The sequence below is a fragment of the Mauremys reevesii genome, linkage group 7, assembly GCF_016161935.1.
Source record: "Mauremys reevesii isolate NIE-2019 linkage group 7, ASM1616193v1, whole genome shotgun sequence".
Classification (NCBI taxonomy): domain Eukaryota; kingdom Metazoa; phylum Chordata; order Testudines; family Geoemydidae; genus Mauremys; species Mauremys reevesii.
In genome coordinates this window covers 63061820-63087154 of record NC_052629.1, presented here as the reverse complement: position 1 = coordinate 63087154, position 25335 = coordinate 63061820, and the positions used below count along the sequence as shown (strand labels likewise).

The 25335-nt window shown below is 45.1% G+C and overlaps 2 protein-coding genes across 22 annotated transcripts in view; one reads left to right on the top strand and one right to left on the bottom strand.

Moving 5' to 3' along the window:
* The window catches only part of KAT6B (lysine acetyltransferase 6B), a 226076-nt gene extending 218206 nt beyond the window's left edge, over positions 1-7870 (top strand). For 8 of the 18 annotated variants that reach the window (XM_039480888.1, XM_039480885.1, XM_039480884.1 and 5 more), the window contains 2 exons: positions 616-910; positions 3847-7864. In XM_039480888.1, the coding sequence (XP_039336822.1) occupies positions 616-910; positions 3847-6326 (2775 nt within the window). In that variant the 3' untranslated portion in view covers positions 6327-7864. Of the gene's footprint in view, positions 1-615; positions 911-3846 lie in introns of all 18 variants that reach the window. The other 10 variants (XM_039480895.1, XM_039480892.1, XM_039480898.1 and 7 more) reach the window with 4 other exon arrangements.
* A 9983-nt stretch (positions 7871-17853) lies between these two features.
* LOC120369307 (dual specificity phosphatase 29-like) overlaps positions 17854-25335 on the bottom strand; it is a 44900-nt gene continuing 37418 nt past the window's right edge. For all 4 annotated transcript variants that reach the window (XM_039482469.1, XM_039482467.1, XM_039482470.1 and 1 more), the window contains exon 4: positions 17854-19629. In XM_039482469.1, coding sequence (XP_039338403.1) covers positions 19382-19629 — 248 coding nt within the window. In that variant the 3' untranslated portion in view covers positions 17854-19381. The remainder of the gene's footprint in view (positions 19630-25335) is intronic.

Genomic DNA, 25335 nt, shown 5'->3' with positions numbered 1-25335 from the left:
CCTGTTCAAACCCTTCTTTTCTACAGCTGCTAAACTGTAACATTCTTTAGTATATTGCTATTATTTACACCAAGTTTGAGACTTGGACTGTTTGTCTTGGCACTGTGCTGATTATCATTTTCTGCTTGTTTGTTTATAAGCAGCTTCATAATTTTAAGGAACCTGAAATCTAAAAGCGTAAGATATACATTTGAGTCTTGCAAATGTTTTTAGTGGAATTATGAGGTACTAAGTATACAACCAGGTATTTGTAAGCATAAATATTTTATATACTACTATTCTGAATTTTTATTTATTTAACCAGAATAAAGGCTGGAAGCCAGCCATAAACTGTAGATCTTAATTTTCACCTTTATAGAACAAAGACCACCGTGTGCATTCTGTCTCAGATGGTACACGCTCATTGCTTAACTGTGTGAGTTTAGTATATAGCAGTAAAAAATCAAATCTCGATTTAAAAGTGTAACATAAGCTAACTTCTAAATTGATAAATAGATCAGACCATCATAAACGCATTTCACAAAAATTAACTTGTTCTCTGTGTACCAAGTCAGCTAACTCCTCCTGGACTCTAACAGTTCATTGTTATATTTTTTGGAATTTTTTTTTTTTTAGAGACCTTTCATCTTGAAAAAGAAAAGGGGTCGTAAACGCAGAAGGATTAATAGTAGTGTTACAACAGAGACAATTTCTGAAACCACAGAGGTGTTGAATGAGCCCTTTGATCACTCAGATGAAGAGCGGCCCATGCCACAGCTGGAACCTACTTGTGAGATAGATGGGGAAGATGATGACTTAAAGCCTGTGATCAGAAAAGTATTCCAGTATCAACCTGGTAGGCAGAACCAGGAGGAAGAGGAGGACAAAGAGGAGAAAGACAATCGTTATAAAAATGATGTTCAGTGTAGAAGTAAGTTGAACATTATTTTTAAACTATGTTAAAGTTAACTTGTCACTTGGGATTCAAAGGCAATACTTGCTTTTGTAGTTAACTAGCCGGTTTGTGACCAGCTTTTCAGAGCTGTTGAAATTTTTACATTTCACGATCAAAATAACATGCATTTTTACTAATGCTCCGTCTCTCTGAGATGTGCTTTATGCTATTAGTCCCACTTTATCTGCTTGCTTTGTGTAATAGCTTGAGGCATGTTGCTCTTTTTTCAGTATTTTTAGTGTTTAATTTTTCTGCTCTCTCTCTGTCCTGTTACAGCTTCTTCAGTATATTAACCTCAGTTCATTATTCCTGTTCAGGAGAAAATTAGCAGGTTTTGTTTCGTTTGGGATATTCATGTATTTACCATTTGGGAAAGAACAAAAATGTAATCTTGTATATCTACAACAGACCTCATCATACTTTTCCAGGGAAAACCAGAGGATTTCTTTCTCTTTAGTTTGTTTCGTGAAACCTTTATCTACAAAAAGCAGGAGGTAGTTGATACCGATGATTTTTTTTTCCGCTCAGCATTTAGTTATGAGAACTACTGAAATTTGCATAGTTCCCCAGGAACTATATGTCCTCTTCACTTTAGTTTGGCAGTTCTGCAGTGCTACATTAATAAATTCTGAGACCTCACATTCTTCCACCATGAGCATCCAGAGACTTCCCTTTCCATCTTTCAAAATAGCCTGGGGCTGTTTAAGCCCTGGCACAACCAGGGCCGCCCAGAGGATTCCGGGGGCCCGGGGTCTTCGGCGGCGGGGGGCCCTTCCGTTCCGGGACCCGCCGTCGAAGTGCCCCGAAGACCCGCGGCGGGGGCCCCCCGCTGCCGAATTACCGCCGAAGCGGGACCCGCCGCCGAAGCGCAGCCCGGTCTTCGGCGGTAATTCGGCGGAGGGGGGCCCCACCGCGGGTCTTCGGGGCACTTCGGCGGCGGGTCCCGGAACGGAAGGGCCCCCCCGCCGCCGAATTACCGCCGAAGACCGGGCTGAACTTCGGCGGCGGGTCCCGCTCCGTCTTCGGCAGTAATTCGCCAGCGGGGGGTCCTTCCGCCCCGGAGCGGAAGGACCCCCCGCCGGCGAAGACCGGGAGCGGCAGAAGCTCCTGCGCCCGGCCGCACAAGAGTTTGCCGGGCACCCCGGAGCGAGTGAGGGACCCCGCTCCAGGGGCCCCGAAAAACTCTGGTGGGGGCCCCCGTGGGGCTCGGGGCCTGGGGCAAATTGCCCCTCTTGCCCCCCCCCTCTGGGCGGCCCTGGGCACAACTGCCAAAGGCCTGGGTTCTTCTGTTGATTTGTAGGGAGATGTTTGGTTCTAGGATCCCAGGTCTTCCCTAAAAAGTGCACAACAATTTATTTAATGCACATTTTAACAGCTGCTCACCAAGTTAGATTTCAAGGATATTGCCCAGCTGGAAAGCTAAAATGAGCAGTTTTGGGAAAATCCTCATCTCTCTCCCTCTTAACTCTCAGATGAAAACATCAGTTTAATTCCAATTTTGGAATGAATTATGGATTCCTACATATAAACACTTTTTTTCTCAAAAACTGCAGGTATCTCTTTGGTACTGGAGAACTAATAATTCTCAGGACATGTCAGGAAGTTAAATTTTTGTGTTGCCCGTTACACCAATACAACCCCTAGTGTGGATGCCGTTTTACCGGTGTAAAGGTGCCTTATACTGTATAGTTTAGGTCCCTTCCTGTACAGAAATAAATTGTACTGGTGTAAGCACACTTATATTGATAAAATTGCATCCACAGTAGTGAGGTTGTACTGCTTTAACTATACTGGTATTTGTGTATAGATGAGGCCTAAGAGTCTAGTTATCACATTAACCAACTGTTGCAATGAGTTTGGAGTAACCCTTTCAGTGGGAGGTAGTATTTAAGAGTGTAACACTTTTTATGAAGCTGTGTCTTTGAAGGCAGCAGTATTCAACACCAAAATACATTTCTTCCTAATTGTTTTTATGATTAATTGAATTGTTTTTTTAATTTCGTCTCTGCTTCCAATTTTATTTAGTTCTGTTTTAGAATGTGTTTTTGCATGGAATCTCCCCCACATTTTGGTTTGTATTGCAAGACACTTCTTGTGAGGAGGAAAAATTATTTTCCTTTTTCAGCATTGGAGCAATAATTTATGTGCATCAAACTCAGCATAGTACTTCCTAGAGTTAGAGCACCTTTGTGTATCCAGCAGCTGTATCATTTCTGCAGTAACAAAAATGGTGTAGTCATGCATTCCATATCTAGATAATGAGAATTGATATCCATCTTTTATAAAAGTACATATTACTGTATGAGGGGGTGCATGTATGTGAGCTCTTGTGTGTAAAAATCACTCTGGGGTTGGTTTATCTCACTAGTGGGGGAGAGAAACAATTGTAAACTTTGTAGCATTCTGTTTTTTCTGCAAACTAGCTCTGTATTCTATTTGTCCACCACATTTTATAAATACCACAAGGTGAGGAGATAGTTTATATTAAATAAAAGGTTTGTAGGGTACATTTTCTGTAGTTTAAAAATGTTTTTTGCTTAAAATTCTTTCAGGAAGTATCAGATGGCATTTTTTAAATACATATATAGTTATGAGGCTGACTGTTATAGTGCTACAAGTAAGATGTCTGTCTACATTTATTCAGCTAGTATGCTATAATGTTTAAAACTCTTGTGCAGTTCTACTGAGTGGGAAGCAGTGGGTGTACAGTAAATATTACCCCTATTTACTGTCATTTGTGGTTATATTAAGAGTATCTATTGGCAGTATAACTTTTGTTTAATTATCTAAAAAAAATTTTAAAGAATGTACAAGTTAATTTTGGATTAATCAGTTCTGTCTGTTGATGGAAATGGATTTGTTTATGCAAACTAAGACCTTTTTTTCTTTTCTCTATTCTCTGCTTCCCAAAGACAACACAGAGGATGTAGCTGTCTTGGAAGAAAGCACTAAAGACAATCCTGAACCGTTGAGGTGTAAACAAGGCTGGCCCAAAGGAGTGAAGCGTGGTCCATCTAAGTGGCGGCAGAACAAAGAAAGAAAGCCTGGTTTTAAACTTAATTTATACACCCCACCTGAGACTCCTATGGAGCCTGACTACCAGATAATAGTAGAGGAACAGAAGCAAGTATCTGAAGACAAGCCCAGCCAAGTTCCTGCTATTGCAGAGGAGGAGATTAAAGAGCCTATTAAGAATTTGCAGCCTCAAGATGAGGTAAAAGAGCTGGAACCTGAGCTTCTAAACCAACCCAGTGAACCCTTTGAAATCATAGAAAATGATCTAATGAAAGTAGAGGAAGAAGAAAAAAATGTAGAGGAAGATGTTGCCAGTGCAAAAAATCAAGATAAAGATCCACAGAAGGAAACGTGCGCTCAAAAAGATGAGCCTGAGCATTTGGATGATCATGAAGAGGAGGAGGAAGAAGAGGAAGAACCATCGCACAATGAGGATCATGATGCAGATGATGAAGACGATAGCCATATGGGTTCAACAGAAGTGGAGAAAGAGGAGTTACCAGGAGAAGCCTTCAAAGAAGTGCTAGAGAACCAGGAGTCTTTTTTAGACTTAAATGTACAAACTGGTAATTCAAATCAAGAGGACTTAATGGACTGTGGTGTTGACCTTGCAGCTGAGTGTGAAGGTGACCATAAAGAGCTTACTGAAGATTCAGGGCCTGTGCCTCAATCTGATGATGATCATACAGATAATAATCAGGACCAAAAGGAGAGTGAAGAGTTAAATTCTGATTTCAAGGAAGAAAGTACTGAAACCATGGAGATTGATTCAGAGACAGTACAAGCAGTCCAGTCTCTAACCCAGGAAACAAGTGAACAGGAAGATGCATTTCAGGACTGTTCAGAGACACAAGAGGCATGTAGAAGCCTGCAGAATTATACTCATACTGACCAAAGTCCACAAATGACCACATTGGATGATTGCCAACAATCTGACCACAGTAGCCCAGTCTCATCTGTCCATTCTCATCCTAGCCAGTCAGTTCGTTCTGTTAATAGTCCAAACGTTCCTCCATTAGAGAACAGTTATGCTCAAATCAGCCCAGATCAAAGTGCCATCTCTGTGCCATCTTTACAGAACATGGAGACCAGTCCAATGATGGATGTCCCATCAGTTTCTGATCATTCACAACAAGTTGTGGATAGTGGGTTTAGTGATCTAGGAAGCATCGAGAGCACAACGGAAAACTATGAAAACCCAAGCAGTTACGATTCTACAATGGGAAGTAGCATCTGTGGAAACAACTCTTCCCAAAACAGTTGCTCATATAGCAACCTTACATCTAGTAACCTAACACAGAGTAGCTGTGCAGTGACGCAGCAAATGTCTAATATTAATGGAAGCTGCAGTATGATGCAACAAACCAACATCAATTCTCCTCCTACCTGTAATGTAAAATCTCCTCAAGGCTGTGTTGTTGAAAGGCCACCAAGCAGCAACCAACAGTTATCTCAGTGCAGCATGGCTGCTAATTTTACACCACCTATGCAGTTAACTGAAATCCCAGAGGCTGGCAATGCCAACATTGGCCTATATGAAAGAATGGGTCAGAGTGAATTTGGAGCAGGGCATTACCCACAGCCATCTGCCACTTTTAGCCTTGCCAAACTGCAACAGTTAACTAACACACTTATGGATCATTCATTGCCTTACAGCCATTCAGCTGCTGTAACTTCCTATGCAAACAGTGCCTCTTTGTCCACACCCTTAAGTAACACAGGGCTTGTTCAGCTTTCTCAGTCTCCACACACTGTTCCTGGAGGACCCCAAGCACAGGCTACTATGACCCCGCCCCCTAATCTTACTCCACCTCCCATGAATTTGCCTCCTCCCCTTTTGCAGCGTAACATGGCAGCATCAAATATTGGAATATCCCATACACAAAGACTGCAAACTCAGATGGCCGGCAAAGGCCATGTGTCTGTGAGAACCAAATCAGCCCCTCTGCCCCCAGCTGCAGCAGCCCATCAGTCACAAATCTACGGGCGTGCTTCACAGACTGTGGCTATGCAAGGACCCGCACGGACCTTAACGATGCAACGTGGTATGAATATGAGTGTAAATTTGATGCCAGCCCCTGCTTATAATGTCAATTCAGTGAACATGAATATGAACACCCTTAATGCCATGAATGGATATAGTATGTCCCAGCCCATGATGAACAGTGGATATCATAGTAACCACGGATATATGAATCAAACACCCCAGTACCCTATGCAGATGCAGATGGGAATGATGGGAACTCAGCCATATGCACAGCAACCAATGCAGACAACACCACACAGTAACATGATGTACACTCCTCCAGGGCATCATGGCTACATGAATACTGGCATGTCTAAACAGTCTCTTAATGGATCCTACATGAGAAGGTAGGCTCTTTGGAGAGTCAGATTACCAAACTGGCGTATTGGATTGATCTGCACAAATAGGAGAGTACGATTTCAAAACCAGCAATCGGTGTGAATGAAAAAACATTTGTTGGCACCATGTTAAAAGCTGTATGCAGCAGAAAGCCTTATACAAGTTTTTTTTTCTTTTCTTTTCTTTTTTCTTTCTTTTTGTTTTTTGTACCTCTCTTTTTTGTTGTTTTTGTTTTAGGGGGATGGGGTTGCGGGTTTGGGGTTTTTTTTGTTTTGTTTTGATTTTTTTTTAATTTTTTTTGTTTTGGTTTTTTAATTTTAACTGAAGTTCTCTGGAAAGGAAGAATTCTTTCTACAAACTGCAATTACACAGCAGCCAACGGTTCAGAGCCATTTTATGTGCCTGCTCCCATTAAAAATGTGGATACATAGACTCCAAAACTTAGTACTGGATCCTGAGATTTCTCTCCACTTTCCCCCACATGTAAATGCCTTTTAGCATTTCATTTATTGTACATTTTGTTTCTTAAGGTGACACTTCCGCATGCCGCTAATGTCTTTGTTAGTGACAGTGCATTTTGTAGTACTGTACAAGTGTTGTGCTTAACAGTAAGCCATTTCTTAAGTTTTTTGCCTTGATTAGGTTACCCTAATTTGAGGGTAAAAAAACAAAACTATATTTTTGTTAATTATAAAACTTGTAAAAATAAAAAAACCTGTAAAAGCTATTCACATTTTCATTAGTTCAAAGGGGTTTATTGCTAAATGTTTGGTGTAAAATTGCGACTCTTTTCCATTTTTGGTGACCGATATCTGGTTTTTTTTGTGGGGGGGGTGGGATAAAAAGGCAGCTTTCTGTTTTATAATTGCAGACTTTTTTTGACCGAATGAAGCATATCTCAGTGTTTATTTGTCATGTTTTGAAACATTTTCACATATGTCCAAATACTTGGCAGGATTTTAAAAAATAGTGAATTTGGTGTAAAGTTGCTATTTTATGGAAATGCCTCTAACTTTACATTTTCATTCCATCTGTAGATTTTTCTATCTTTATAAAATATTGAAGTTATTTTTTAAGGGAAAAAAATAGAGCAGTAGCGTGTGAATAGTTCAAACTAAGCTTACAGATCGCATGTAAAAAGGCAAAAGTTATGTGTCTGTTTATATTGCTTCCTTTTTTGTAGCCTTTGTACCTGTACAGAGTGACTGTAAGGGCCGAGCAGAAGAGGCTTGATACATGTGTAAAATAGGACCCAGTGACACTCTTGTATTTATCTGTTATCTTTTTAGTCAGTCACTTAAAAAAAAACAAAAAACCAACAACCCCAAGCTGTACATTTTAACATAAAATAAATTATGATGAGCCATTTTTAGCCTCTTGTGTTTGTCATAGTCTGATGTTGCATGGGAGATTATCACTTTGCCTTACCGTGTTCTTTACAGATCTCTCTGACTAGGGTGCCTGATCCAAAGCCTCTTAAAGTCAATGGGTTTTGGATTAGGCCTTTAAAGGTTAAATGTAGATTACACTTCACAACTGCATATACTTTGTGAAAATAAACATATCTAGGATAATTAAAAAAAACTTGAATAAAACAAAATATTCAATAATTACATATATAAAACATTACAAAAAATATTTAATGAATGTGAAGTGCTTTTCTTTTAAAAAAAAAAGTTATTTTGTTAAAAGGCTATTTTATTGTAGTGTACACAGTGTTTGTGCTGAGCTGTCTCTCAATATTAAAACTGCATTCCCTTTGTCCATTTGACTGTTATCTTCAATGGAGAGTTATCCAGATTCCAAGATGTTTTGTACATCCAGAATTGAACTTTCCTCACAGTTTTGTATATTTAAACAACTTTGTCCTGGCAACTGTAGATATATAAAAATTGAAAATGTCTAATAAATGCAGTCATCATGAAATCTCTGTCAAATCTAGGTCAGGTGCATGTGAAACAAAACCACAAAAAAGAAATATTCTTATGAGAATTTCTAAAAATGTTTCTACACTTAAAGCTGATATTGATTTTTTTTCATAATTTCAGTTTTAAAACATGGTAGATGTAATAAAAGCATCAGCCATCTTAATTCATCCTTGAAAAACAGATATAAAAGAAGCTTCATAGGTGGGCATTTAACTGCTCAAAAGTCAGAAATGTGTGTATTACTTAACAAAAACAACACACCTTAATACGTATGGCCTTTGTGGTCAGATTAAGGCCCTGGTCTTGCAGGCTCTTACACATGTGAGTATCTTTATATGTCTAAGCCATCCCATTTGAATTTGATGGGGCTACTCGGGTGAAGTTACTTCACATATGTAGGTGTGTGTATGAAGAGGTGCTACAGTGGTTGTGAGAATCATAACTTTGAACCCCTGCCTCTTGGGAGTTTCAGCTGTCAACCAGAATGCTGCATTAAGGGCATGATTCTGCAAAGACTTATGCACATGCTTAACTTTATACACTCTGAATAGTCCTGTTGAAACCAGTGGGACTATGCATAGTGCATACATTTAAACACCTGCCTACATCTTTGCAAGAGCAGCATCTGCCATAATGTTTTTGCCATAGCCTCTTTATTTTTAGGGAAATACAACAAAGAGAAAGAGAAATGAAGAAAACACTGCTTATTTCAGTGATGGGAGATAAACACGTGCAGGATTGTGTGTGTGTGTGTGTGTGTGTGTGTGTGTGTGTAAGTTTCTAAACTGGAGCTCTGCAGCCCTGTGTGTTAAATAATTGCACATTGAAATAGAAGCAGCATATTATGTGACTTGTATTTGTATATTTATATGAAATCAAAAGTAAAGACAACTGGGCCTTACCCACTGCTGTGGGACTCCAGTTTTACAGCACTGTAACTCATTGGCACGCCAGGTCCAACTGCTGTTTTAGTGTGTGATGCTCTGGCCCTGAGCCTGCTGAGTCTCGAGTATTGCTAGAGCTTAGCATTGTAATATATGATTGAAAGTTTCATGGAAAATTGTGTACTATGTGCACACAATAAATACTTTTCAAATACTTAATTTCAAAAACAAATTAGTTTCAGAAGGACAAATGCTTTTGACATCTTTTGAGTTCTTCATTTGTGGCATTTATATGCTGAGAACTCTGCTTTGTAAAACTCTCCTATCTCCCTAAACAGATCTGCTCCCTGTGTATATTAAGTGTCACTCACCTCTGCTCACTTTAGTAACAAAGAAGTTTTCACTTCCTTTTACTCCTGTTATCCCTGCAGAACCAACATAGCAAAGAGAATATCAGATGGATTCTCTTCCATTGAGTGGATCAACAGAATTATTTGCTGACTTGTAATCCGCGTTCCCTGTGGAGGCCATGAGTTTTGCACAGATGCTACTGTACGAATAATTGGAAGAACATGGGGTTGCTAGAGTGTGAAGAGGGCCTAGTTAGGACAGCAGAGCCTTTTATTATGGCTGGTGGTATGAAAGATGGAAAAAACCCACCTGACTCTGAACCTCTGGTGAGTTTGCATGGCTGGCACTTAGGTCAGATCTACACTCTCAGCTTGTGCTCGAAAAGTTATGTTGGTCAGAAGTATAAGGTGTGATCCCTGATTGACTTAGCTGTAAATAGTGTAGATGCAGTTATACTGGCAAAACTGCCTTTGCCAGTATAGCTTATTTTGCTGTGGGAGTGGGGACTGGAATAAGCTATATAGCCAAACGCTCCTAGTGTGGCCAAATATTTAGTTTGTAAACCGAGCCCACTTGACATGCAAGCCATTAAATCCCAATGCACTGAAACACCACTCTCCCCAAGATGCCAGTTTTGCTCAGTCTTTTGTCAGTCAATCACTGGTAAGTGATTAGCACTGCACATTAAGTTTGGGTTAGTTTAACCAAATTAGGAAGACCCAACCGGCGAGCTAATCCTGTTGGGAGGATTGTAATATCAACAGAAAGCATGTATTTTGTAATCACTCCCAGACACAAAAAGCTTTTAATAATCCCACTGTCCCTAAATCTGCACATAATGAGTTTTTACCTGTAAATTAGTTAGCTGTCAATCAGATTGGCTGATACAAAACTCCATTTGGTATATTATGCATATATAGATAATGAGAATGGTGACAGTGGAATAATCCAGCAAGCTGCCATATTAAGGGAGGGGTCACCCTGCTGCATCCTATGGCTATATGAATTTACATATTACTGATACAAAAACGGATAACACATGCAGCAAAGGTCTTTTGATTGTTTTTACACATAGGAAGCATACATGTGTCTAGTAAATCCATTATTATAGTGATTATGGGGGACTGGATGGCTTGGGGGATTGGTAATGGCAGATGAAGACTTCCTCTCTCTCAGTGCAAATGAAGCCCAGATCAGTAATGATCAAGAAGGTCAGGAAGCAGGAGGGTTTTGTGGCTAATGTGCAGAATGTGGTTTTATTTCTGGCTGTGCCAGAACCTTTGTATGTAACCTTGGCATGTCACTTAGCCTCTTTGTGTCTCGTTTCCCCCTCACTAAAATAGGGATAATGAGTGATAAGCTTGAATAACTCATGTTTGTAAAAGCACGTTGAGATACTCTGATGGAAGGTGCTATAGAAAAAGTATTTTCTGTTGCCTGATTGCCACTGCTGCAGACTATTGGCATAGTCCTTTTTCATTGTCAGGCAGGTGGCAACCAATTGTGATACAGCAAAACGCTGGTCCTGCATCAGGATACTGGATGTTTGTTTCTTTCTCAGCCAATTTGCTTCCTACCTCTTATTATGATTATTTATATGTATTCTCACAGTGCCTTGGCGCCCCCGTCGTGGCCCATTGTGCTAGATGCTGTACAAACACAGAACAGAAAGACCCAGCGAGCTGACAATCTAAGTATAAGACAAGAGACGGCTGATGGAGACAGACAGATGGGGAGTACATGGAAACAATGAAATAATATTATCTAACTGGGCAAGAGAGGTGGGGGAATGGCAATAACACACCAGCAGAGTGACCAGTGTCATGGTGGCAAACATAGAATCATAGAATTCAAGATCAGAAGGGACCATTATGATCATCTAGTTATGTTGTTAGTTCCGCAGGTGTTAGGGTGTGTTTTTTAAATGGGTGGCTTTACATAGGAGGGGTGAGCTAAATGGAAAGAAAAGGGAAAGGGAGTGGAGGGGCAGAGGGGAGGGCAGGTATGGAATAAAACTGGTGAAGAGGCTGTGGTGGTGGGAGTAGGAGCAAACAGCCAATCAGCAGGGCAGAGACAACTTCTACCGGTTTGACTGGACTGTCCAGAGTACCTTGAGTTGGCTGTTCCTGCTCCTGCCAGCTGGAAACTCTGGCTGGCTGCTCTTGGCACCATTTTTTATAATCTCTTTCCCACACCCTTGTTAGGATGATGATTTTTCATTCTTGTGCAGAACGTTGTATTGATTTTACTCACTGGACCAAGCACTAGTTTCCTAGGGGGCAGCACCCAGAAGAGTCCTCTAGCCTTAGATGGAGAACAACCAACTTGGCCCTTCCTGTGATATTTTTAGAGCCCTCAAGGTATTGGACTCTAATCCGTTCCTTTCAGGAGAACTTGTTTTTTTCTTTATGGTACGACGGCAACTTGCAGTTTCCTAATAGGCAAATGGCTCAGATTCTGTGTTTTGCAAGATGATGAGTTTGCTAATAGGGGAAAACAGGGAATCGGTCTGCAAGACTGCCATGTGGCAGTCCCTTCCCACTATTAACAACCACTGTAGCAGGGGGACTCAGCTATATTCCTAGCATGGGCCACATTTTAATACGTGGACTCTTCTCCTCCCATTGACTATGGAAGAACATCCCTGAGGTAAGTACGGCAGTTGCTTATATTGGAAAGTAATCTTATGGAAATATTTAAGTTTCTTAAGATGCAACAAGCTTCTGGAAATAGGGAAGAGCCAGTGTGTATTGCACAGACCAGTTGAGAATCTCTGCATAATAGGCTTGATCTAGTCCCTGGGTGCAGCTTGCAAGCAGTGAGCCTTCGGTCTTAGGAGCACATGATCCATTGTTGTGCCAGATGGATACATTTAGTAATTTCAGCATTTGCTTCCTATCCCTGGTGGGGAAATCACTACTCACAAACCCAATCGATCCCCATCAGTAGCAAACAGGTCACAGGAAATGGAATTTTTCATCTGCTCTCTCCTTCCAGTGAGACTTGTGCAGACACTTGCTTGTCCCTCAGACCCAAGAGAGCTTTGTTGTAATACAATTTCCAGTCTGTTTTTTCACCATAAGGGACATACTAACAAACCAGCTACAAATCCACTTCTAGCTAGGACAACCACCAAACTGGCCAAGGACAGGAACTGAAACAGCTGGTACCCTGGCAAGAGGAGGATGAGTTTTGTTTGATCCTCACTGGCTGCCACCTACCAGAGTGAAGTGAGGACGATGATGCATTCCATCTGTCTGCATGGTCGACATGAGGACCCATAAAAGTGTGATGGGATGTGTAGGCCTTATCAGCAAGAAGAGAAGAAAGTCTACAGCTGTGCGCTCTAAGTACAAAGATGGTCAGGATACTAGGTCTGGGTTAGCTGTCTCAAATTAATTCATTGCTCCTGTCGAAAAGGAGGTGCACACTGAGGGATTGACCTGGAAGGTCTTTGGGAGGGAGGAAGGGTAAACTATATCCTGCACAAAGCCTTTGTGAATGCTTTAGACCCAGAATTTTCTTTCTGAGGTGGTTTGGAGTGGCAAAATATGTACACTACATGACTGGTGGGACCAGCCTGTGTTGTGGCATGTGTGTTGCAGGGGGGTGGATGGTGGCTGCCCAGGAGAATGAAGAAACAGGAATCCCTTTCTCACCATCTGACGTTAGAGCTACTCAGGTCCCACAAAGAGCAGGTAAAAGGCATCCAAAAATACATCTTTGAAACACACTTAGTGGCAGTCGGTTTGTAAAGTCCATGAGCGGTGCTTACATGAACTCAGTTCCAGACAAGGCTCCTCAGGAATGTGGTATGGCTCTGCCTCTTCCCAGAGACGTCGCCAATAGAGCAGCTTCTCACTGACTTCAAAGGCAGAATCTGCCCCATCTGCTTGAAATGCTTTGTCCCACTTTCAGCTTGCTCTCCCTGCTTCGATTCCACAGCCTCCCTGTAGTACCCTAATTTGTGGTCCACCTGGTACAGAAAAAGAAAACGCTCTGGTTTCCTGTGAGGCAGTTATTTCCCTGGGCCATGAAGATGAGCCTTTCTCTCACTGAGATCTTGAGTTAAACGAGCAAACTCCTGAGGAGAGGGTGTTGATTGTGTCCCTTTGAGGGTGACAATCAGGTATGGAAGTAATGTGGTTTGTTTTAGTCTTCTGTCTTGACTAGGCGGAAAAACATCAAGGCCTGGTCCATGCTGCAAACTTTCACCATGTCTGAATGTTGTTCCCAGTGCTAGTATTAGGTGACACAATGCTGAATAGGGTTTGGTGGGCAGAGTAGATCGGCACCTTTTGTGTCAGTTAACACAATTGTTGGCAGCCATGTTTGAGCATGGTCATGTTTTGTAGTGTGGCCCAAGCCCAGCTCCTTCTTCGTGAATATAAACCGTTATAACTGAGAGCATAGCAACAGCTCTGTCTTGGATAATGAAAACAATATGGTGGTTTGTAAGTGTCTTATTTTCCATCCTCAGGTTAACCTACACTGTCTCTCTTCAGTGTGTTTTTCTCTTTAAAAAAGCAAACATGCAGAACCTCATTAAAACTGTTTTTATTTGAAGCATGGTTGTTTATAATGTTAAGTATAAACCACTCCTTAGCAGCTCAAAGGAAATAGCAGTTTGCTCAAGAGAGAGAACGTATATTGTTTGAGCAGTTAAATTTGTTTCACGTGCTGCTCCAGGAGAACAAAGCCCGTAGCAATAAGGGGACGTCTTTCTCTCCTAACTTCGTTCATTGTCTTGTATCCCAGTCAATCATGTGGTAGACAGGACCTTTAAACTCATTAGGAGCGAGCCTTCTGACATTTGGGCGCTTCGAACATTTAGCAAAAGCCTGTTAAAACTAGATGGTGCTACAAACAAGAGATGTGCTATGTGTAATTTTGGTAGTATTTCTAGTCTCTATTTTTTGCTGTGCTCCTGACCTCCTCAGGAGATGTTGGCTGGGAGGGGTCTTGTTGGGTTTTGTTTTGTTTTGTTTTTTGTGCCCTGTTTCAAAAGCTGCTGTGCAGAATGAGAGCACGACTCTCTTCATCTGTGCGTTCTCTGCATGCTGCTCTGCTAGAGCTTGTCATGTGGAGAGAGTAAAAACAGAGAAGCCAGGAGATGGATGGTTGGTTGGTTGGTTGGTTGGCTGGCTGGCTAGCTAGCTAGCTGCCCAGCAGCTTCCAGGTCAGGAAACCCTCCAGCACTCACTTTGTGTGATTTAATTAGTCTATTTGGTGGGGGTGTTGTGCTGTTGCCCATCACTGTAGCATCTGAACACCTTCTGTGTAAAATAGATTGGGAACTGTATCATCCCTGGTGTACTTCATGAAGTCTCTGGCTCTTTCTTATAGAAAGTTCTGCTGGGGTAGGATTTGGGGTGGAAGTGGATGGTTGGAACAGGAGGTGGTTTGAAGTTGTGACCATCAATTATGGAGGAAAAGCGTTATTAAAGAGGAAGTGATTGCAACATTCCTAAAGGCTTTTAGACTTTGAAGTCATCTCCTGTCCTCCAGAAGTTCCTTCTACAGCCAGATCTTCTTGGGAATGCTTTGTCCCTGGTTCTGGCATACTTCATGCTGGGCTTTATGAGCTGCATTGTTCCTGACTGTCCTGGTGGCAGATGGCTGGCAATGCAGTGTGTAACATAGATGCATGCGGATCCATTCCTGGCTTTGATGATTATGATCAAAGCGCTAAACTGGGAACAGCAGCTGTCTGGGGGACGAGGAGGAACTGGAGCAAAGGCTAGATACATTCACAGTGGCCTAAGCCATGAAGGTGATTACTGCCACATTTTATACCAGCTGGAGCCTGAGTGCTGTTCTCGCCCTCACCTCCTGATATAGTGAATGACAGGAATCCTGCAGGACCAGCCTGGCCAGATCCTCATCCCGGAGGGAGAAGCAAAGGTTCCTAGAAAGCTGGAGGCGGAAGAGGGATTTTAGTTATTGGCACTGGCATGGCATCCAGCCTCATTGGCGAGTCAGACAGGATCCCGAGGCTTCATGTCGCTCTGACACACAGAGCTGTGTGCCTTCCCAGGGCGGGTGGGACTGTCCCTGCTAGTTCTCCAAAGCATCACCTTGCCGAACAGCTTCACTTCAGCAGCAAATGGGAGGGTTACCTGTGGTCTGGGGCCCGGAAGATAGTGTACCCTAGAGCTGCATTCCTGGGTTGGGAGGGTTAATGGAGGGATAAAGAGAGGTGCCTAGTGAGGGAGAAATGGGTGCCTCATACTGCAGTAGTTAAGAGGGAGGAGGGCTAGTTAATGGTAACCAAGGCAGTTCCCAGCCCCACGTTTAAAGTGCTGTGCAGACATTAATGTTCAAGCACCTTGTGAAGTAGGTGTTATCCCCCCGTGAATAAAAGGGGGAAACAAGCAGCGAAGTTAGAGCTTGATTACACCTCTCAGAAAGCTGGGGTTGGGGAGACCAAGTTCCCAGGCCTGCCCAGAAATGCCACTTTTGGTGCCTCCTTCCTGGCTGGCATCATCCATGTCCCCTCTGCCCTACACAGCCACTCAATGACTGCTGCAGTCTCCTGGCACCCTCTCTTCTCCCCCAGCCCATCCGTGCACCCTGGCTGGTGATATGTCCAAGAGGTCGCAGTCTGTGCCAGTGGCAAAGCTGGTGATAGAATGCAGGGGTTCCTGGCTCTTGCCTTGTGGTTATTTCATCAGACAATGCAACTTCCCTATGGGCAAGGGAAACAGGTGTCCAGTGCTGGAGTAATGGAATGAGGGCTGGAGGAGAGTGAGGAGAGAATTGGGTGCTCTGTAATGCAGGAATTGGTGAGGAAGAGAGGTAATGGAGGGGACTGCAGGAACTGCTGGGCAACTTCTCTTCTCTGGCACAGTGGAACCTTCTACAATAAGGATATAGAAACAGAGCTTCTTGGGGGCTGGGATGAGATGGCAGAATAAGCTCCTACAGGAGCAAAGGGGCCATCCCAAACCTCGCTGCCTTCCACTCTCAGCGCAAAGTGTATTGCTTTGACTTTGCTTCCTCTACCCTAAACATATTATGAACTGCGTGTGTATATTGAAAAAAAGAAAATCCAGAACACAACACTTCTCTGCCCACCCATCTCCCCCTGGGAAGAGAAAAAATAGGCCAGACATTAGTCATGTTACTTAATGCACCCCTGGAAGGGGCTCAGATACTGCCGTGGTGAACATGGTACGGGAACCTATATGGACTAGCATAGAGGTGGAGAAGAACCCAGAAATCCAAACAGAGGGAATGTGCCCCCCGCACTGCCATAACTGGGGGGATGCGGAGCTGGGGAGAAGAGATGGGGGAAGGAAAAAGGACCTTGCAGTAACTGGTAAAGAAGTTGGAAGAGGGATGGTAGGGTAGCACTGATCATGCAGCAGTGGGGAGAGCTCAGGATGTTTCATTGGCTTCCCAAACTCAGTTACGACAAATTTCTTGCTCTTCATGTTGCCATGTTTTCTACAGCAGTGGGCTGTAGCAATGGGCAATGGCCACGGCCGCTGCTCACAGTAGCTACCTGTTGAGAAGTTTGCGAGGTCTGACGCCATCTTGAATGTTCCCATTTGAAATGCTGTTCTGGAATTTTGCTCCCCAATAGCAATTGGAAGAAAGTTGATGGTAAGAGGCTTTATGAGCGTCAAACAGCTGCCCAGAATCGGTTTACCAAACCGTATCCTGCTGGAGTTCAGTACTGCGTATTCAAAGAATAGATTCAAGCTTTAGGATGCTGGAGCATAGCTATGTTTTCCAGGTGAGTTGCACCCAATCGCTGAGAGAGTGTTTGGTGCATGACACCCGCTCTGGACCAGCCCCCAAACTGTTCTCAGTGATTATCGTCAATTGTATTCCGGCAAATCAAACAAGACGGACGTTGTAGCGGGGAAGGTAGGAACAAAGTGTAAACTGACCATTCTTCAAAGAAGCAGACTGAGAATGGCAAACACTTAAACAAAGTGAATTTTATTTTCCCCAGATTAGATACAAATCATATCTCTGACCCTTCCCATAAACGTCTGCTTTTGGCCTTGTCAAAGAATAATAGCCTCAAAAGATGGAACTGCAGTAGGCACCATTTGTTACAGCGCTGGTTCGTTTTCAACAGGACTGGCTTTAGGATTTTGGGGGGGTTGAAGGGAGCCTGTGCTTGGGTACAGGGAGCTAAACCCAAAGTCTCTTTTTTTTTCTACTCCACTATGGGCGGTGGGTATAATAGGCCAGGAAAGGCTAAGCCTCCCCTGGTGCAGCCGCCGGTGACCTGCCGCTGGGCACCTGGGCCATGGTGGCCTCGCCTGTTCCCTGAGGCCCCCACTGCCTGTTGCTGCTCCCTGGTGAGTCTTCCTCCTCTCCTCTCCTTTCCTCTCCTCCCCTCCATTTCCCCCTGCCCTTCCCCCCCCCCCCGGAGGTCCCCGCTGCTTGCTGCCTCCCTCCTCACTCCCCTTCCCCCACAGGAGTGGAGGGTGAGAAGGGATGTGGCAGGCTGGGTCTTGCAGTGGGTGGGGGAGTGAGGAGGCGGCGGGCAGGAGGTGTCTCATGGTGGGCGGTGGAGTGAGGAGGCGAGCAGCAGCAGGTCAGGGAGTGAGAAGGCGAGTGGTGGTGGGTGAGGAGGGACACAGCAGACGGGGGTCTTGCGGCGGTTGGGGAAGTGAGGAGGTGAGCGGTGGCAGGCAGGGGGATGAGGAGGGATGAGATGGGTGGGGGGTGAGAACGCGATTGATGGTTGGACAGGTGGGTCTCATGGCAGGCGATGAAATGAGGCAAGTAGTGGCAGGCAGGGGATGAGGAGGGATGCAGTGGAGTGAGGAGGTGAGTGGCAGCAGGTCGGGGGGGTGAGGAGAGATGCGGCAGGCGGAAGGGATCTTGCGGTGTGTGGTGGAGTGGGGAGGTGAGCAGCAGTGGGTGGGGGGTGGGGGTATCACAGTGGGCAGGGATGAGCGGGGACTTGGTGGACGGTGGACTGAGGAGGTGACTGGCTGCGGGTGGCGGGGTGAGGTGAGGATGAGCAGGGATGCAGGGAGTGGTGTGTGGGGAAGATCGTGGGGGAGTCTCGCAGCGGGCGGGGGAGTGAGTAGAGATGTGGCGGGCGGCAGGAGGGGGGGCCAAGCAGGGTGGAACGGGTGGAGTGTGAGTGGGGCTGCAGGTGGAAGAGGTGGGACAAAGAGCTAGCCTCCCCCAGGGGAGGCTTCACCCACTGCCCATTTATCCTGCCCCAGTTAGTTTAAAGGAGGATTACAGCTATGGGTTCTGGCTCAGGCTTTGCAAGGCTGTTTAGATCTCCTATCCCTCTCTCTAGATCCTACAGCATGGACTCACAAGCTAGTGAGTGCTGAACTGGCAGTTATCATAGGGTGCGTCACTATATGGAAGGTTCTGCTAACCCAAGGAAACACAGGTGAAGCTGGGCTCATGCTTCCTTATTCAGCTAACACATTATGTATGTTGTGCCATGGGGTGGTTATATTTAAGTAAATGTGTCAGGCTTTACATGTGGGTTTGCTGTATATACAAACAGTATTAAAATAACAGCTGTTCAACATTTATTGTCATAGGGCAGCAGGAGCAGCTGGGCCTGAATCGCAGTTCATGCACTTGCAGGCTTACCCGATCCTTTACGTACCGGGCACCACCCTTCTAGTTCTTATAGAGCCACTGCCTTCCATCACAAGTCCCTCCTTTTTTGCTTCTGTACAGCAGAGCCCTGAAGAACAGCACTAAAATGAGGGGATTCTGTGTTATGCTCCCTAACGAGATTGCTTCCTCTCTCCATTTATCTTGTCTCCAACCTGAGATTCCCTTTAAGGCATTTCAGATGCTATTGATTCTTCCCTCTGGACTTATAACAAAGGACTTTTGACAGTATTGTTTTCTCTTGCTAGGTGTTTTTCCCCGTAGCAGTAACCCCAGGGCATGAGGAATGCTAGATCTCTGTGCCATGCGCCTCTCCATTGACTTGGATGCCATTCTTGGCATTTGTCCTCTCCAGAGCCAGCTTTATGTCCAGTCCTCTCAGCTGTTTCAGGAAGCCACGGTTTGGGAGGATGCATCGGTGCTGCAGCACTTGCTCAATGGCGTCAACCACTGTCATGTTCTTGTAAATCATCAGGTAAGCCAAGACCAAGGTGGCAGATCGGCTGCGTCCCATGGCACAATGAACCAAGATCTTGTCTGCACGAGTGAGCAGAGAAAATACAGAGAAGGCTTTCAGATCTACCAATAATAAACACTCTCCCCTTCTCTCGGGCCTTCTGCCCAGAGATCTTACTGCTTCCCAACCATTAATATGTTTTACAGCCTCCTTGCCGGGCAGGTAAATACCATCCTCTTGTACAGGCAGGGACTGTGAAGCACAGAGAGGTCAGGTGACTTGCCCAAGGTCACCCAGTGAGTCCCAGTATAGAATCTGGATCTCCTAACGCTTTAACTGGAGGATTGCCAATTTACAGCCAGGCGGGATGGGCTGCAACGCGACAGTAGGTAGCCAACAAAGCCAAGCTGCAGCCTCCCCTTTATTGGGCTCCCGCTGGTCCATGATTTACTGTGCTTCACTCATTCTGCTGAATCAAGGAGTGTGTGCTCTCTGGGTGGGGAGCAGAATTAGGAGGCGGGGGTCCAGCGCCAGTGAGGTGCTGATGAACCAGATACTCATGCCCTCCAGGAGGATGAAAAGGATGTGTCCTCTTGCTCATTCCCAATACTTAGTCAAATAATACTTAGTCCTGCCATGAGGTCCCTTCCAGTTCTAGGATTCTATGAATACCAGGGGCCAGAGAGGAGTTCCCTGCTCTGCCTCAGACTTTTGGTGTGACCTTGGACAAATCACTTAATCCCCCTGTCTCATATCTGGGGATGACAATTCCTTTCATCCCACCCTGTTTGTCTTGTCTGGTTAGATTTCAGCTCTTGGGATCGGGACTGTCTCTTACTGCGTATAGGCAGCTCTAGCACAGTGAGGAGTCAATCTCTGCCAGAGCCTCTGAGCGCTGCTGTAAGGCAAATGAATGAGAGTGGGATGTCCTCCACTGGCAGCAGCCAGGGGCCGGTGGAGGAGAGTGAGTGGTACCGGGCCCTTTCATGTGCTGCAGGAACTGATGCAAAGGCTTCTGGGCTACAAAACCCTGGGAGGAGGAAAGCTGGGGTGGAGTTTTGCAAGTCGTCTCAGAGCCCGGGTCGACAGATTCGGGCTTGTGTATGGCAGGAGAGATCCTGCTCAGGCTCTGAAACCTGGCAAGGAGGGTGGGTCTCAGAGCCCGAGCTCCAGCCCTAGCAGGAACGTCTACACTACTAGTTGCAGCACTGTAGTGTGAGCCCCATAAGCCTAAGTCTGTAGTCCTGGGCTCTGAGACTAGCTGCCAGGGAGTTTGGCTGTTTTTTTAAATCAGTGTACTCTAATAAAGGCAGCATCTGAAGCTCTGTCTACTACAACCTCCTATGGCCAAATAACACCACAAACACCATTGCTACACCAGAGGCATTTTTACTTTGTTGGCTACATCCGGTGGGGCCAGGCTTTGACTCCTAGCAATTCGTTCCTTGAGGCTGGGAGTGGAGGGGATGATTTCCTGGCAGGAGCAGCACTGCTGTGTCATGGACACATCAAGAACTGCCAGCACAAGGGGATTAATGGTCACAGTTTGCATCTTAATCCTGGCAGATAGTTGTAGAGGCATCATGGCAGATTTCCAGCCTCACTGATAAGAGAGAATGATAATCCCGTCTATCATTACTCTGAATACACGAAACAGATGAAAACTCCCATTTGTTCAGCCCTTTATTCTTGCTCGAGCCTCCGGTTTGTAAATGGGCTGGGGCAGAATGGTGGAATAAATGACTGACAGGAGGGGAAGGCTGAGGGATAAAGGCTTTGCTTGGGGAGCTGGGAAACGGAGAAGAACTTTCTGGGCATCAGTGGCAAGAGGAGAACCTGTATTTTATGTCATGTAAAGGAGAGAGAAAAATGTGCATGTTTCTTTGGAAATTGCAAGGATGGAGAACCTGTCTGCTGTGTGTGAACAGTAAAGATCCTGGAGGACTTTCCATAAAGATGGGAACTGCTGGGCCCAATTTTACAGTGAGTGGGTGGGTGGGTGAAGTGATGCCTGTTTGTGTGTTGATGTTCAAATGCTTTGGGGTGCTAATCTATCTTGCTAAGCTCCTTGTGTGGCCATAGTGTCTGGATGCCTCACAATCGCACTGTATTTATCCTCTCAGCACCTCTGGGAGGTCAGGAAGTGCTATTGGGGAGCCAGGGCAAAGAAAGACTAAGTGATTTGCCTGGGGTCTTACGGCAAGTCTGTGACAGAGCAAAGAATCAAACCTAGGTTTCCCAAGCTACTGCCCTGGCCCCCGAGCCATCCTTTCTCTACTACTTACTCCAAAATCTGGGTTAGGAACCTGGGGGGCATTACTAAGACAAGCATGCTGGGTGGTTATACTCCTAGGATGCCTGGAATTAAGTCAAGCATGTGAACTATGCTAGGTGGCTAAACAGAGGCCTGGTCTACACTACGCGTTTAAACCGGTTTTAGGAGCGTTAAACCGATTTAACGCCACACCCGTCAACACTAAGAGGCCCTTTATATCGATATAAAGGGCTCTTTAAACCGGTTTCTGTACTCCTCCCTAACGAGAGGAGTAGCGCTAGTATCGGTATTACCATATCGGATTAGGGTTAGTGTGGCCGCAGATCGACGGTATTGGCCTCCTGGTGGTATCCCACAGTGCACCACTGACCGCTCTGGACAGCAATCTGAACTCGTATGTAGTGGCCAGGTAGACAGGAAAAGCCCCGCGAACTTTTGAATATTTCCTGTTTGCCCAGCGTGGAGCTCCAATCAGCACGTGTGGCGAGGCAGTTAAAAATCAAAATAAAGAAAGAGCTCCAGCATGGACCATGCGGATGTGATTGCTGTAAGGGCAGGCAAATCTGTTCTATCAGCGCGCCGTTACGGAAGACAAAATTCAAAATCATTTTTAAAAAATCTCCAGACAGACGCCATAGCAGGGACTCAGCTCACTGCTGCGTGACAAGCGTAACGGAAAGCCAAAGAATCAAATGGACGCTCATAGCCTGGAGGACTCGGGCTATCCCACAGTTCTTGCAGTCTCTGAAAAGTATTTGCATTCTTGGCTGAGCTCCAAATGCTTCTAGGGTCAAACACAGTGTCCGCGGTGGGTCAGGGCATAGCTCGGCAATTTACGCACCCCCCCCACCACCCCCAGAAGTGAAAGGGAAAACAATCCTCTCTTGACTCTTTTACATGTCACCCTATCTTTACTGAATGCTGCAGATAGACATGATGCTGCAGCACTCAACACCAACATCCTTGCTCCCCCCACGCCATGGGTGGCTGATGGTACAATAAGATTGATACCCATCGTCATCATCAGGCTATTGGCACATGGGGCAGTGCAAAAGGACTGGTAACCATGCAGACTAGCATCGGTGAGGTCGATCAAGGGTGCCTGGCCCTAATTTTTCCTGGTAGGTGGTACAGTATGGCTGATAACCATCGTCGTCATAGCAACAGGGGGCTGAGCTCTGTCAGCCCCCATCCTTCATGTGTAAAAAAAAAGATTCAATTGCCTCTGGACTAGCAGAGGGATGCTGGGCTCCTCTGCTCCACACTCCTTACTGTCCTGTCTGGACTATCATAGCAGCTGGAGGCTGCCTTCCACTCATTTCTCACTAACAAGTCAGTGTGTCTTATTCCTGCATTCTTTATTACTTCATCACACACGTGGGGGGGACAATGCTACAGTAGCCCAGGAAGGCTGGGGGAAGAACGGAATCAACAGGTGGGGTTGTTGCAGGAGCACCCCCTGTGAATAGCATACAGCTCATAATTTCTGCAGGATCTGACACAGAGCAGCTGCGCTCTCTGATACAGTGGTTCTCTAGTACACTTGCCCATATTCTAGGCAGGACTGATTCTATTTTTAGATACCAAAAAGGAGGATTGACTCAGGAGTCATTCCCAATTTTAACTTTAGCCCCTGGCTAAGAGCAGCCAGGGGCACTTATGACAGCAACAGATGGCGCAGTGCAAAAGGACTGGTAACCATGCCCATCTTATTACCAATTTATGGTATGGTAGATGGTACAGTATGGCTGGTAACCATCTCTGCTGTCATGCAAAAGCAAAAGCATGCTGCTGTGTAGCGCTGCTGAATCGCCTCTGTCAGCGGCATCTAGTACACATACGGTGACAGTCACAAAAGGCAAAACAGGCTCCATGATTGCCATGCTATGGCATCTGCCAGGGCAATCCAGGGAAAAAAGCCGCGAAATGCTTGTCTGACGTTGCTTTCCCAGAGGAAGGAGTGACTGACGACATTTACCCAGAACCACCCGCGACAATGATTTTTGCCCCATCAGGCACTGGGATCTCAACCCGGAAATTCCAAGGGGCGGGGGAGGCTGCAGGAACTATGGGATAGCTACGGAATAGCTACCCACAGTGCAACGCTCCAGAAGTCGATGCTAGCCTCGGACCGTGGACACACACCACCGATTTAATGTGTTTAGTGTGGCTGCGCGCACTCGATTTTATACAATCTGTTTTACAAAACCAATTTATGCAAATTCGGAATAGTCCCGTAGTGTAGACGTACCCAGAGACTGGTCTTTATCGAAGAGGGTAGTTATGTACCCTTGTGTAAACTTTCTTTAAGGCTGATCCCTTGCACTGATGGGAGTATGTGCTGCTTGGCTAACTGCCTCTTATCTCTTCACACGTCCTACGTCTGTAGCCCACTCTTTGAATGGTGACAATGCCTACTACAATACTTCTGAAACTGCTGTATCAGCAAAAAAGGCCCTAAATCTATTGCAAGTGTATGTTTGACTGAATGCATTAGAATGACCATCCTCATCTGGCCAAGAAGGTGAGGCTTAATGGTGCCATACTTGGCTGCAGTATGAGTAACATGTATTCAGTGCCCCTTGTTTCCCAACATGAATTTCTTCGCATTCTTGTCCTCTCTTCTCCAGGGCTACTACAGGCAATGGTTATCTTTATATCGCTAGTGTACGTAAGAACAAAACACAACTCTCTGTCCCTGTTATTCAAACACCTTACCAATGCAGCAGCCAGAAGAACAGCTACATACAGCAGTGTCAGTGTTACACATTTAGTTACTCTTGAATTCAGAAGTATTTTTAATAAGTGAATCACTCCATTCTTTGAGTCAGGTTTCTGTTTAATTGCTGCATTGATGCTTGGTCGAGCCTCAGGGCTTCATGAGTGTTTGATACCGCCTTGAAACTGGAAGCTTTGACGCTTGAGCCTTGCGAACTGCTCTGAGTCTCTCCCCCTACCGTTTATCAGCACACAAGAATGTGCTAAGCTTCTCAGGGCTTGTCTATATGGAGCAGCAATGCGCACAACAGGGCTTTGATTTCGAAAGCACACTAGTGTGCTGTGCACTAACAGGTCCATATAGACCCTGCTTGTGCACTTTAATGTAGTGCTGTTGAAACAGTCTCTCTCTTGACTTCTGTGTGTTTACCATGTTTTTCATGCTGTGCTGCAGGAACAGGAAGGGGAGGCTGCAGGATGGAGCAGTGAAGGCTGTTAAGGACTTGTCTGCACAAACATTTTGTTTGTGGCACGTTGAGGTGTGCCTGTACCCCACACAAGCCTGCTGTGGGCTAGGTGTCTGGGTGCACCCTGCTGGCATATGTTAACAGTTCTTTAGCGCACTTTGAGCAAGTCCCATTTTAAAGAAGACTGGAGCAAAGCATTCTAATGAACTCACTGCGTGTCAGCAGGGAACACGCAGATAGTTAATCTGTGGCAGGGTAGTGTGGGCTAGATTCACACCCCAGCTTGCCACAAACTCCATGTTTGTGTAGACAAGCTCTTTAGGCCT